The sequence below is a fragment of the Caloenas nicobarica genome, chromosome 1 (assembly GCF_036013445.1).
Source record: "Caloenas nicobarica isolate bCalNic1 chromosome 1, bCalNic1.hap1, whole genome shotgun sequence".
Lineage (NCBI taxonomy): Eukaryota > Metazoa > Chordata > Aves > Columbiformes > Columbidae > Caloenas > Caloenas nicobarica.
Genome location: NC_088245.1, coordinates 1166751 through 1181459, shown reverse-complemented (window position 1 = coordinate 1181459; position 14709 = coordinate 1166751). Strand labels below are relative to the sequence as shown.

General features: G+C 61.2%; 1 protein-coding gene across 1 annotated transcript in view; it reads right to left on the bottom strand.

The window, feature by feature from the left end:
• Positions 1 to 14709, bottom strand: part of SND1 (staphylococcal nuclease and tudor domain containing 1) — a 123166-nt gene that overhangs the window by 57468 nt on the left and 50989 nt on the right. Inside the window, exon 12 of the mRNA XM_065626793.1 lies at positions 4600 to 4700. Within this exon, the coding sequence (XP_065482865.1) occupies positions 4600 to 4700 (101 nt within the window). The remainder of the gene's footprint in view (positions 1 to 4599; positions 4701 to 14709) is intronic.

Genomic DNA, 14709 nt, shown 5'->3' with positions numbered 1-14709 from the left:
AACCCCAGCCACCAAATCCTGATCCATGTCAGCATCCCAACATCACCAACAGCCCCAGCCATGAAATCCTGCGCCATACCGGCACCCCAGCATCACCAGCAACCCCAGTCAAGAAATTCTGAGCCATTAAATCCCCAGCCACAAAATCCTGAGCTGTGCTGCCATCCCAGCATCTCCAACAACCCCAGCCATGAAATCCTGAGCCTCTAAAACCCCAGCCAGGAAATCTGGTGCTGTGCTGCCATCCCAGCATCACCAGCAACCCCAGCCATGAAATCCCCAGCCTTTAACAACCCCAGCCACCAAATCCTGATCCATGTCAGCATCCCAGCATCACCAACAGCCCCAGTGACCAAATCCTGTGCCGCTAAAATGCCCAGCCATGAAATCCAGTGCTGTGTTGGCATCCCAGCTTTGACAACACCACCAGTCACAAAATCTTGAGCCTCCGACAACCCCAAACACCAAATCCTGAGCTGTGCCGGTATCCCAGCATCACCAGCAACCCCAGTCATGAAATCCTGAGCTGTGCCGGTATCCCAGCATCACCAGTAACCCCAGTGACTAAATCCTGAGCTGTGCCGGTATCCCAGCATCGTTAACAGCCCCAGCCACCAAATCCTGAGCCTTTAACAACTCCAGCCATGAAATCCTGAGCTGTGCTGGCATCCCAGCATCACCAACAGCGCCAGCCATGAAATCCTGAGCCTCTAAAACCCCCAGCCATGAAATCCAGTGCTGTGCCAGCATCCCAGCATTGACAACAACCCCAGTGACTAAATCCTGCACCATGCTGGCATCCCAGCATCACACGCAGCCCCAGCCACCAAATCCTGAGCCACTAAAACCCCAGCCATGAAATCTGGCACTGTGCTGGCATCCCAGCATCACCAACAGCCCCAGCCACCAAATCCTGAGCTGTGCTGGCATCCCAGCATCACAAACACCCCCAGTCACCAAATCCTGCACCGTGCTGGCATCCCAGTATCATTAATACCCCCAGCTACCAAATCCTGCGGCTCGATTGCAAGAAAAGACCCCCCAGCTCTACAAATCCTGGGAGGACCCCAAATTCTTCCCAGTTTTAGAGCTTTTTAAGGCTCAGAAATCGCAGCACGGCCCACGGGGGCCGATCCTGCCGCTCGCCTGGGTGCTGAGCACCCAAGGGTGCACTGAGGACGGGGCTTAGGGGCGAGCGGTGCAGCTGCAATGCACCCGCTGCACCTGCAACGCGCCCCCCGCTGCCGTCTCCTGCAGGGAAAACAGCTTAAAAAAAGACATTTCCTGACCGTGAATTAAATATCACGCTCCGGCCCTGCTCCTCTGCCCTGCGCAGGGAGCAGGGGGAACCGCAGCCCCCCCACATTCACGTGAAAAGCATCCGGGGAGAAAAGCCAGAGCTGCTGCACCCAGGGAAGATGCATCCCCCAGTTAAGCCCAGATTAAAGAAGGGGAAGATGAAAACGCAGATGAAAAGCTCTTTGCTGTGGGAAAAAAATCTTATTAGGCCGTGAAATATGGTTTTTTGCCACTTACAGAACGGCGGAGGGAAAAAGGGCCATTTGCAAGCTCGCACCCCGCTCCCCCCCAAACCTCATTTCACAGTTTTCCCTCTGAAAATCCCAAAAGGAAGTTTTTCAGCAGTGTTTTTATCTACCAAAGCCTCTCGCTGCCTGGCACGGATTGGTGCTGCCAAAACCAGCCCCGTGTGAGCCCCCCTGCCCCGTGCCCGGAGGTGGCATCACCAAAACTTGTCGTTTGTGCCAAATCAGCCCCAAAATGCAGCAACACCGGCCCTGCTGTCCGCAGCAAAAGCACCACCCCCCCGCCTGGATTTATAGCTCAGGGATTCAGTTAAATTTATTTTAAATTATTTTTAGTAGCTTTTTCTTCCAAATATTTGTGCCATTTTTGTCACAGCAGCCCCCGAGTCCCCTGGGGAAGCGCTGTGGGGACACGACCCCCAGGGCAAGACCTGTCTGGGGGGTCGGACAGATCCAGCCCCCCACGGTAAGGGACGCCCTTGTCACTTGCTGCGCGGTGACAGCCACGCTCTGCCTGGGATGCTGTGGGATGTGATGGGATGCTCTGGGATGCTGCTGGGTGTCATGGGATACTGTGGGATCCTGCCGGATGCTGTGGGATGTCTTGGGATGCTGAGGGATGCTGTGGTTTGCTGCCAGGCACTGTGGGATACTGTGAGATGTTGTGGGATGCTGCAGGATGCTGTGGGATACCATGAGATGCTGCAGGATTCTATGGGATGCCATGGGATGCTGTGGGATGTGATGGGATGCTCTGGGATGCTGCAGGATGCTGTGGGATGCTGTGGGATGTGATGGGATGCTCTGGGATGCTGCAGGATGCTGGGGGTGCTGTGGGATGTGATGGGATGCTCTGGGATGCTGCAGGATGCTGGGGGTGCTGTGGGATACCATGAGCTTCCCAAAGTGCAAAGGCTGCTGTGAACCCAGAGCCCCCCCATGCACCTGCTCCCGCTGGTCACCGCAGACCTGCCCCATCGTCCCTGCATCCCTCTGCCACCACTTCGCAGGTGCCTCCTCATTAATCACGCCCTGAGCACCCTCCCGCCAGCGCAGCCCGGCACAGGAGGTGCCCACGGTGTCCCCAGTGTCCCCGCAGCTGCCTCCTCAGCCTGTTTTCCGTGTCAGCGCGGCTTGTGCTGACAGCCGAGCACAAATGGCCAACCCCACCTGCGCTCAGAAGGAAAACATGAGCCAGGAACAACTGTGCCAGCAGCGGGGTGAGCAGTGGCTCCGGTGTTCCCGGCCGGGGATTGAGCCGGAAAATGCCGGGAGCTGGAGGGGAGAAGCGTGAGGGAGCCAGTCAGGGAGCCCGGCAGTGGGAGACGGTCCGGCGCTGCAGCGGGGAGCGGGCAGGGATATGGGCAGGGACACGGGCAGGGATGTACGCAGGGATACGGGCAGGGATGCAGGAAGGGACATGAGCAGGGATGCAGTCAGGGATACAGGCAGAGATGCAGGCAGGAATGCAGGCAGGGTCACGAGCAGGGATGTAGTCAGGGATATGGGCAGAGATGCAGGCCGGGTAACGGGCAGAGACGCAGGCAAGGATACAGGCAGGGATGCAGGCAGGGATGCAGGCAGGGACCGGGGAGCCAGGCAGGGTTACCCCTGCCCGCGCTGCCGCCCTGGTGAGCTGCCGGCGTGCTCAGCCTGCCAAGCAGCTCAGCCCAGATGCCAAGCGCACAAGCCAGGCTTTATTCCGCGGCATGGGCCGGGCGGCACAGACCCCGCTCTGTTCAAGCCAGCCCTTCCCCGGGCTGCCCCACGCCGCAGAGCAGCGCCGGCGCCAGCTCCCGGCTCGCTCCAGTGACGCCTGATTACTGCGATGAAGTCACGGCGAGCGGCAGCCCAGCAAATTCACATCGGGTTTCCTCCCGAAGCGGGGATGTGACTCAGGAGCTGTTTGGAAGCGATTTGCAGCTGGAGACGCTAAGAACAGGCGGCAGCGCTCGGCGAGATGTTCTCGACATGGGAAATTCTGCCCTTACACTGCGCGGGGAGCGTCCTGGGGCCAGCAGCACTGCGGGCACCACCGCGGCGAGAGGCCGGGGGGTTTGGCACCGCACATTCCCCTCCTTGAGCATCCCCAGAGCCACGAGCCCTCGTCTTCCTACAAACAGCCCCAAAACTGCAGCGGCCAGGCTGTCCCTCCCGACAACGCGGCGAGACACCCTCGGCTGCAGAACGAGCTCCCCGGGGACGCAGTTAAAGCACCGCTGAATAAACCGTGGGGGTTAAAGCCAGGATGCTCCGTTGGGCTCTACCGCACCCAGCATCTCCATCTGGGAAAGCCCTTTTGGCTCCCGCTGCAGCGGTTTCGCGCCAGCACGAGCAGGGCTGGGTCCACTTTGCCACAGGAGTGGAAATTACACCCACTCATGAGATGAGCATCACCAAAGGTCACCCCTCGAGTGCCTTAATGAGAGCGGAGCGGGGTGACGGGGGATTTTCTGCTTCCCGGGCAGCACAGAGCCATGTCCCCCCTGCTTGCGCAGCCCTGGATGGAAGAGGAGAAAAGCGCAGCGCTGCAGCACTCGGGTTGCGTTCCAAAATAGGAATGAAAAAAAAGAAAAAAGCCAAAGCAAACGGGCTATGACAAATCCTCCCTACGCAACTGTCGGCGCTGCTGCCGTGCCGGCACAACCTCTCCATAGGGCTGTGCCGGGGAGCCCAGCACCCCCGTGTGCTGGGGAGACACCGAACCCCGCCTGGGTGTGGAAACTGGGGGGGCTGCAGCGCGGCATGGGGAGGGCAGCGTCCCTTGGGAAGGGACAGACATCCCGGGGACAGACAGACAGAGAGAGACGGTTCCTCCAGAGCAAACCACCGTCCATGCCACTCCCCGCAGCAGCCGGTTTGCGGGGGGGGTTCCTCCAGCCCGGCACCCCCAAAGTGCCCGAGCTGGGGTGGCAAGCGCAGGGGCTGCGGGTCCGTGGGGCAGTCTGGCCACTTCAGGGCCCGCGGCGAGGACGAGCCACCCTCCATCTGGGGTCCCCATGGCAGAGTCCCGTGACGCCGCACCGGGCCGGGACATTCGCTGGTCCCCACTTACATTCCTCCGATGGAGACGGTGGCGCAGGTGCGCTCGGAGAAGGCGGGCACGGTCTCGGTGGCGCTGCTGGCCGGGCGGATGTAGTCCACCGTCACGTTCACCTGGGCAAGACAGACGGACAGCGGGTCAGAGCCGGCCAGCCCGGGGGCTCCCCGCACTCCCAGCCTCCCCCTGCCCAAAACCGCTGCTGTCGGTGAGCCGGCACCGACACCTCCCCGTGCCCAGGACAAGGAGCCGTTTGCCACTGACGGTGCCACCAGCAGAGCCACATCTGAGACACCGGCGTGCACGCCGGGAAACCAGGAGCCTCCCAGCACAGACAAGCTGCCACCACAGGTTCCTGGCACGGGTGCTGGTGCTGCCGCGGGTACCAAGTCAGAGAGCCCCCTGAGTGCCGGAGAGCCGCGGCAGCGATCCCCAGCATGCCGCCAGCCCCGCTGCCTCCTGGTTTACAGTTAATCGCGTTTTGGCCGTGGGCAGGGGAGCCGGGCTGTACCAGCAGGTAGATGCGAGCACGGCTCCCCGCTACACCGGAGCCGTCAGCCGGCATCAGCGTTACCGGCACTGCGGCCACGCCGGGTTGTAAAACGCTTTGGTGAGGCTGGGAGTAGCAGAAACCCGGCCGTGCCCCGGTGTGGAGCCGTCCCCGTGCTGCTGGCACATAGGGACAAGCGCCGCCACCGCGCCCCGCCGTCGTGCACATGGGGTGGTGGGGGGTCTACACCAGCTGCGTTACAGCTTCACCGCTGCACCGCGGTCAGGACGAGCCGGTGGGTGCAGAGATGCTCACGGGTGAGATCGTGGCACAGGATCCCGGCACTGCAGCCCTGGGCGTCACCTCCCGGCCACCCCCATGTCCCCTCGATCAGGACTCGGTGACACGGCCGCCAAGGTCGTGGGTGGCTCGTGCCGACCCGGCGCGGCAGCAAGGACCTCAGGCCGGGGCACCACCACGTCCCCGCGCTGCCCACCCCCCACCTCCCGCGATCCGGGGACCCCGACACACAGCAGGGAAAAAGAAATGGGACTGAAAACTCCAATTCTCAATCTGTGCATCTGCCCGCACCGTTTCTGTGCAAATCCACCCCAACCTCACCGCCTCACTCCCCAGAAAAGCAGCTTCCTGCCCGCATCACCGGTGCTTCGGCTGGGGAGGCTGAGGCTGGGGGACACAGGGGGACACGGGGGTGACATGGGGGCAACACGGGGGTCTCTGGGGGGTCCCAGTGCTGCCCCCACCACCCCGGCCCAGCTGTGGGGCTGTATTTAGGCACTGGAGACTTTTTCCAGCTGTGCCGTGCCACAGCATCATGCCCGTGCCGCCGGCTCCCAGCTTGAGCCAAAGGGATCCGGACAGACGTCCAGGAGCATCTGCAAACCCTCCAGAGCATCGGCTCTTCCCAAACCTCGCTTCTTAAACGAGCATAAAAATGCAAAGCAGGGAGGTTCGCCTGCCAAACCCCCGCCGCCAGCTCGCTGCCGCGCTCCGCCGCGCTCATCAAGGGCTGCGGCAGCGGCAGAGGGGGCTCGGGCAGCAACGAGCCAATTAAGGGGAGCGGTTACAGCGATTCCCCCAAGCGAAACTCTTGTCGTAGCAACTGGAGGGGAAAAAAAGACACGGGTGACTCCGAGAGGCAGGTTAGGAAGGGAATTCAAGCTACTCCGGGGTTTTTGAAATGTCAGCGGCGAGCACCCTGCTGGGAGTCGGCGCAGGGTCTGGCGAGAGGCTGGGGGGACAGCGGTGTCGGGGGACGGGACACGCGTGACCCCGCAGCTCGGGGTCCCATCCTGCATCACCCCCCACAGGGGAAGGGCAGGAGGGACGGGGCCGGTGTGAGAGCTCAGCCTGCAGAGGGGAGCGGCACCGGGTGCCGCGCTGCAGAGCAGCGTGCTGTGCGTTGTGTTGCATTGCACTGCAAAGCGTTGAGTGGTGTTATATCGCATTGCAAAGTGTTGAGTGGCATTATATTGCATTGCAAAGCGTTGAGTGGCGTATCGCATTGCAAAGTGTTGTGTGGGGTTATATCGCATTGCAAAGTGTTGCGTAGCATTATATTGCACTGCAAAGTGTTGCGTGCTGTCATGTCACATTGCAAAGTGTTGCGTAGCGTAATATTGCACTACAAAGTGTTGCACCACAAAGCGTTGCGTTGTATTGTGCTGCAAAGTGTTGCTTTGCGTTGCACTGCACTGTGAAGTGTTGCAGTGTGTTGCGCTGCACTGCAAAGTGCTGTGTTGTGTCGCGTTGCCTTGCAAAGCATTGCACTGTGTTGCACTGCGAAGCATCGCGCTGTGTTGCATCAGGTTGCATTGCATTGTGTTGCATTGCGTTATACTGCAATGTGTTGCTTTATGTTGCGTAGCGTTACATTGCAAAGTGCTGCATTACAAAGGGTTGCGCTGCACTGCGAAGTGTTGCTTTGCGTTGCATTGCAAAGTGCTGTGTTGCATTGCATTGCAAAGCATCACACTGTGTTGCACCACACTGCATTGCATCGTGCTGCATTGCATTGCACTGCAAAGCGTTGTGTTGCATTATATTGCTTTGCAAAGTGTTGCATTGTGTTATATTGCATTGCAAAGCATTGAGTCGCACTGCACCACAAAGTGCTGTGTTGCCTTGCATTGCAAAGCATTGCCATGTGTTGCATTGCATTGCGACACGTGCTGCGTTGCATTGCACTGCAAAGGGTTGCGTTGCGTTGCATTGCATTGTGTTACTTTGCACTGCACTGCAAAGTGTTGCATTGTGTTGCATTGTCCTGCAAAGTGCCATGCTGTGTTGTACTAAAAAGCATCACGCTTTGCATTGCAAAGTGCTGTGTTGCATCGCACTGCAGTGTTACAATGCATTGTATTGCGTTGCATTGCAACGTGCTCCATCGTGGTGCGCTGCACTGCATTATGCTGCAGTGCAAAGTGGTGGATTGTGTTGCACTGCGTTGTAAAGTGTTGCATTGTGTTGCATGTGACCTCATTAATGTTTATAAATATATAAAGGGTGGGTGTCACGAGGATGGAGCCAGGCTCTTCTCGGTGACAACCAACAGTAAGACAAGGGGTAATGGGTTCAAGCTAGAACACAAGAGGTTCCACTTAAATTTGAGAAGAAACTTCTTCTCAGTGAGGGTGACGGAACACTGGAACAGGCTGCCCAGGGAGGTTGTGGATTCTCCTTCTCTGGAGACATTCAAAACCCGCCTGGACACCTTCCTGTGTAACCTCACCTGGGTGTTCCTGCTCCGGCGGGGGGGTTGCACTGGATGAGCTTTTGAGGTCCCTTCCAATCCCTAACATTCTGTGATTCTGTGATATTGCATGACAAAGTGTTGCATCGTGTTGCATTACGTTGCACAGCAAAGAGTTGCATCGCAAAGCGCTGCGTCCCCTGGACAGCGGCAGTGGCAGTGACACAGCTGCCATGTCCCCTGCTACATGATGCCAGCACCGCTGCATCTGACAGGCCACAAAAGCAAAACTCCCTCCCCAGGGCAGGACCAGAGCCGGCTGCAAACCAACAATTAAAGCCTTCCCGTAATTAGAAGCTCAGTCCACAGCCCCTGGGGACAGCTGACCCTAAGTGTCCCCTGCGCGGCCACCAGCTCGGAGCAAAGACAGGCAGCAAACGGTCAGGGACACACACCCCAAGTGCACGTTGTCCCCGCTGCTCCTCGTGTCCCAGCACAAGGGACATCCCAGCCGTGCCACCCTCTGCACTGTCCCCAGCGCCCGTCGGCAGCGGCTTCGTGTGCTGGCCCCGGGTGGAGGAGAGACACGGAGGTCACAGTGTCACCAACTCCTGAGAGCATCCACTGCCCCAGCTCAGCACCTCCTGCACCCCCAGACCCATTTTGGGCACCTCCTGCACCCCCAGACCCATCTCAGCACCTCCTGCACCCCCAGACCCATTTTGGGCACCTCCTGCACCCCCAGCCCCATTTTGGGCACCTCCTGCACCCCCAGCTCCAGCTCAGCACCTCCTGCAGAATGTGGCCTCCAGAATGTGGCCCCTGGCAAGCTGTCCCCAGCATCATGGTCCCAACAACATGGTCCCCAGGATGTGGCCCCCAGCACATAGCCCCCAGCATCGTGGTCCCAGTGGCATGGTCCCCAGCACATTGTCCCCAGCGTCACGGTCCCAGTGACACGTGGCACGAGCTGGCAGGGGAGGTATAAATAGTCCCTGCGAGTTTGTGACGCCGAAGGGCTGGGAGATCTGCAGGCGTTGCAGGTGGTAATTATAGCTGAGCACGTCTGGGCTGCCACCCACCCTTGCCATCTGCACCCAGCCTGGCCCCCTCCTCCCTGCTGTGTCCCATGTCCCCAGGGCAGGGGACGGTCCCCTCCGAGCCCAGCTCCAGCCAGGGAAGGGCACCCATGGGTGCGGGGATGCTGCGCCATGGTCGTGCCCATCTGCACCATAACACACCATTGCTCCCAATACCAGCAAAGGCTGCTGGAGGGAGCTGGGACAGTCCCACCACACTGGTTTTTCATTATTTTATTCTCCCCTCCCTGGGGACACGAGCAGGGGGAATGGGGACGTGACTGATGCCACCCACAAAATGAACCCACGTCCCCCATTCGCGCCTCAGACAGCCCCAAAGTGGCTGCTGTCATCCCTGTGGGGTGGGAAACCACCCCCGGCACCAACCCACGGCCGGTCCCGCAGCCCAGGGGGTGCTGACATGGGGTCCCCCCATTGCCACGGGGACACCTGTGTCCTGCTCACCCCAGCCTGGCACTGGGACCGGCCTTGGGGACACACCACTGGTGTGTCCCCAAGGCCGGTCCCAGTGCCAGGCTGGGGTGAGCAGGACATGGGTGCAGAAGTCTCTCCCCACTCTACAAGAGCAATGTTCATAGAACTGTTTTGGTTGGGAAAGACCCTCAACGTCCAACCATAACCCAGCCCTGGCACTGCCCCATGTCCTGAGAACCTCATGTCCGTCTGTCCAACCCCTCCAGGGATGGTGACTCCAGCACTGCCCTGGGCAGCCTGTTCCAATGCCCCACAGCCCTTGGGGGAAGAAATTGTTCCCCAGATCCAACCTCAACCTCCCCTGGCGCAACTTGAGGCCGTTTCCTCTGCTCCTGGCGCTTGTTCCTGGGGAGCAGAGCCCGACCCCCCTGGCTCCAAGCTCCTTTCAGGCAGGTCAGAGATCAGAAGGTCTCCCCTCAGCTCCTGTTCTCCAGCTGAACCCCCAGCTCCCTCAGCCGCTCCCATCACACTTGTGCTCCAGCCCCTTCCCCAGCTCCGTTCCCTTCTCTCAACTCGCTCCAGCACCTCAGGGGTTTTTTTGACCCCTCACGTGATTTTGGTGCCCCTGGGGCTGCCATTTTGTGTGTGAGGTGATCACACCATGCCTGGGGCTGCCATTTTGTGCCCTGAGGTGATTCTGGTGCCGCCATTTTGTGCACTGAGGTGATCCTGCCACCCCTGGGGCCGCCATTCTGAGCCCTGAGCTGCGGGGCCCCAAACTGCCCCCAGGATTCGAGGTTTGGCCTCCCCAGTGCCCAGCACTGACAAAACCTCAAGGTCTTTCTCGTTGTGAGGGGCTCACCCCATCCCAACAGAGCCACAACTCCTCCAGGACATGGTGGGACACGATGTCACGTTGTCACCTCTCAGAGCTGCCCAGCGGGATGAGGGGCTGCAGGGGGCAGCGGGACCCCCAATCCTCCCCGGATCCTCCCGCCACGGTCCCTCTTTGGGGGGTGTGTGAGGAACCGGGATGTGACACGGGGACGTGACACGGGGACGTGACACGGGGATGCTCCAAGCCCCCCCGCTGCCAAGCAGCCCCCCCGGAGCCCCAACCGCTGCCGAAAGCACCCACAGGCTCTGCAGTCCCTCCTCACCGGGGGCCACCAAGCCCCCCCGGGTCACAGCCCCGCGCGCTGAGCCGAGCCCAGCCAAGCCGAGCCCAGCAGAGCCGAACGAGCAGCCCCGGGCTAGGACTGACCTTGCTGGGACACGGCTCTGCCGGCGCCGCAAAAAAGCCAGGCAGAGCCATGTGAGGAAGCGTCAGGAGGAGGAAAATTGATGCAGAGAGAGGAAATGGCCCCAAATTTCTGCTCGTGATGCCCGAACAGCCCCGTTTGCTCTCGTCAGGAGCCATTTCAGGCTGCGGCAGTGCCCGGTTCTCCCCTCCCGCGCCGCGAATTCCACCAGGACACGGGTGGGAGCAGATCCCCCCGCTCGGCACTGGGGAGCAGCCAGATCTCCAGAAGGCCTTGAAAAGCAAAATCCTGCCCGAAAAGCAAAATCCTGCCCGAAAAGCAAAACGATGCAGTTCGGGAGCCAAACAATCCACCAGCTGCGCCCCGGGCGGGTGCCATCACCGCGCCGTGCCGCCGGCTCGCCCCGAGTCTGCAGGCAGCGAAAATGGCCTGTCGGTGCAAAAATCTGCAAAAGCCTGCAAAAAAACAGTCTGCAAAAGCATCTCATCCTCTGGGGAGAGGGACGATGTTCCAGGGGAAAATGCTTTTTCCCGGTTAAAGCCCACCCCCTGTTTTGCCGAGCTCTGATCTCCGGTGCCGCGAATGTTGCTTTGGGTGACTCCAAAGGAGCGTCCCAGAGAGCGTTCGCTGTCATCCCTTCGATGAGCCTCCGTCCCCGAGCGGCGTTGCCAAAAAAACCCCAGGCGTTAATAAGAAGCTGAAGCTTTGCAGAAAAATGGGTGCGGGGATGGGGATGGAGGGCGAGGACCCTCGGCACGGGCCACACGCAGCCCCCCAGTCTCTAATTATGGACCTCCCCGTTGAGCTGGCATGATTGCACCCCCCGAAAATCCAGGGACTGGCTATGGCATACGCTGGTGGCACCGTGTGTCACCAGCCCTCGTGCCACGGCAGCACCAGGTGTCCCCGGAGCCCCTTTGCCGTGGCCAGAGCAGGATGCGGTGCCGGGATTCGGGGCTGGGGACGGGGCAGCACTGCCGGGTACCCGCGTCTCACCGGGGCTGGCAAACGGGTGAAATTATCCCCAAACCAGAGGCATAAAATAAATTGCTCGCGCACCCCGGGGAGAGCTGCCCCCCACCTGCGGTCCCCCCGTCAGTGGCAGAAAACTCCTTAAAAAAGGGACTGAGTTGCTTACGTGCACAAGGGATATTTTTCCCTGAGTTATCTTGAGCCATCTCCCTCCATCCGAATGATTAATCCCCCCCAGCTAATTAGAGGGAAGGGACGAGAGCGCCCATTCAGACTCCATTCAATTGCCTGCGCGACGGCGTAATTAAAAAAAGCTGCTTAACAGGCGGTGCGTGCCCGGCGCTCGAATCGATGGGCAGCGGCTGTGCCGCGGGAGCCGTCCCCACCCCGGCCAGAGCCGGAGGTTGATTCCACCGCGGGGGACAAATCCATAGCGGGGCCCGGCAGCCGGTTCACCCCGTGCCACCGGGCAAATTCCGCGGCGCCGGGTCGGTCCTGAGGGCGCGGGTCCCGCGGCAGCTCCGGCACTGGGTGGGTGCCACGTTGGCACGGCGAAAACCGGCAGAGAAGTCAAGAAAAATAAATTGGGTCTGTTAACAGGAGGCGCGAGGCGCTGGAAAAACCCTGGCTTTAGAAACTTTGATGAAAGGGCGAGAGAGAAAATCTGATGTTCTCCATTCATCTGGTGGGCCCTGGGAATTCGGCCGCGGCTCCCGCGGCCCGTACGCGGTAAATGCCACACGAACCGCAGGCGCGGGGGCATTTCTGCCTCTTGTCCCCTCGGTGCTTTCTCCAGGGGGAAAGGGACAGAAAGAACTATCGCCGGCAGCAATGGCAGCGGTTTATTTTTCCTGCGGGGGCTCGGGGGAAGCTGTGGTGCAGCTCTGTGACGTGGCGTGGGGACACGGCACATGGTGGGATGTGGTGTTTGGCACCGCAGCCACCCCCAGGTCCCTGAGCCCCCGCTCTCCCCAAAATCCCACAGACACCCCTAAAAGCAGCCGGGGCAAAGCCTGGCACCACGCACCAACACAAGGGACGTCCCACGGGAGCTGCTGGGCAGCCCGGAGTGGGATATACCAGGAGATCAATTAATTTCCAATTAACGTCACCTGCCGGGAGCTGGGAGGGGGATGATGACCCCTGAACAGGAGGGGAGAGGGGACCGTGGGACCTCAGGGGATCCCATCATGCCAAGATGGTGCTTTTGAGGCGTTTGACCCCAAAAGGCGGCTCCTGCCCGCACTAAATGGCACGCTGCCCGCGCCAGCCGGCATGCTGCCCGCGGCACAGGAGGTGACACCGTGAGGTGACGGGATGGGGACAGGAGGGCGGCTGAGGACACGTCTCACTGCCGCCAGGGCACTGCCATCCTTGCTGGCACAACGTGCGCCCCTGTGCTGGGACCAGAGCAGCCGGGGTGGGCAGGGGACAGGCAGGTGACAGCCCTGGGGACTGTCCGAGGGCAGTCAGGGTTGCTGACACCTTGGGAGCCTGTGCACCAGCAGCTCCCAGTTCACACCAGTGAGGGGCGAGGGGCGGCTTGTTCGGACCCTGCTCTGTGTCCACATCCTACAGCAAAGGGACCGCGATGGCAGGTGGGGACAGGGGACAGCTACGGGGGTGTCACCCTGGCAGGGGGTGGCAGGTCCCGCTCCCTGGGTGGGGTGGGATGGGGGGCGGGATGGGGGGATGGGGGGGTGGGGGGTACCCCCAGCTCCACAATTCCTAAAGCGCAGCTCCCTCTAGTGTCACACCAGCCCTCCCCAGCTACGACCGGGCACTAGGGAGCAAGGTCACCGCTGTGCAAGGACAGCACCCACGAGGGTCCCCAGGGTACAGGGACAGCACCCACAGGGCAAGGTCACTGCTGTGCAGGGACAGCACCCATGAGGAGAGTCCCCCCCATGCAGGGGCAGCAGCCACAAGACAAGGTCACTGCTGTGCAAGGACAGCAGCCACGAGGAGTGTCCCCAGGGTTCGGGGACATCACCCATGAGGAGGATCCCCACGGTGCAGGGACAGCATCCACAGGGAGGGTCCCCACCTTGCAGGGACCTGAAGAGGGTCCCCACGTCACAGGGACAGCACCCACGAGGCAAGGTCACCGCTGTGCAAGGACGTCACCCACGAGGAGAGTCCCCACGGCACTGGGACATCATACACAAGGAGGGTCCCCCCATGCAGGGACAGCGCCCACAAGACAAGGTCACCGCTGTGCAAGGACATAACCCATCGGGAGGGTCCCCACAGTGCCTGGACAGCACCCACAAGAAGGGTCCCCATGACACAGGGACAGCACCCACGAGGCAAGGTCACTGCTGTGCAAGGATGTCACCCATAAGGAGTGTCCCCAGGATGCAGGGGTGGCACCCACGATGAGGGTCCCCACCATGCAGAGAACTTAAGAGGCTCCCCACGGCACAGGGACAGCACCCACAACGCAAGGTTGCTGCTCTGCAAGGACATCACCCAGGAGGAGAGTCCCCAGGGTGCAGGGAAAGCACCCACGGGGCAAGGTCACCGCTGTGCAAGGACAGCACCAATGGGGAGTGTCCCCAGGGTGCAGGGACAGCACCCACAGGGAGGGTCCTGAGGGTGCAGGGACATCACACATCACCCCTGAGACAAGCCCTAAGCCACCTCCCAGCAGGCAGCCCCACATACAGGCAGCACTGGGTGCAGGCAGCAGTGGTGCAGGCAGCCCCGGCACAGGCAGCAGTGGTGCAGGCAGCCCCGGCACAGGCAGCCCCGGCACAGGCAGCCCCAGCACAGGCAGCACTGGGTGCAGGCAGCCCCGGCACAGGCAGCCCCAGCACAGGCAGCCCCAGCACAGGCAGCACTGGGTGCAGGCAGCCCCGGCACAGGCAGCAGTGGTGCAGGCAGCAGTGGTGCAGGCAGCCCCGGCACAGGCAGCAGTGGTGCAGGCAGCACTGGGTGCAGGCAGCCCCAGCACAGGCAGCCCCAGCACAGGCAGCCCCAGCGCAGGCAGCAGTGGGTGCAGGCAGCCCCAGCACAGGCAGCCCCGGCACAGGCAGCCCCGGCACAGGCAGCCCCAGCGCAGGCAGCAGTGGGTGCAGGCAGCCCCAGCACAGGCAGCACTGGGTGCAGGCAGCAGGCACGGCACAGCCGAGCGGTGCTTGCGGCCGAGGAAGCGGCTGCTGAAGCGCCGGC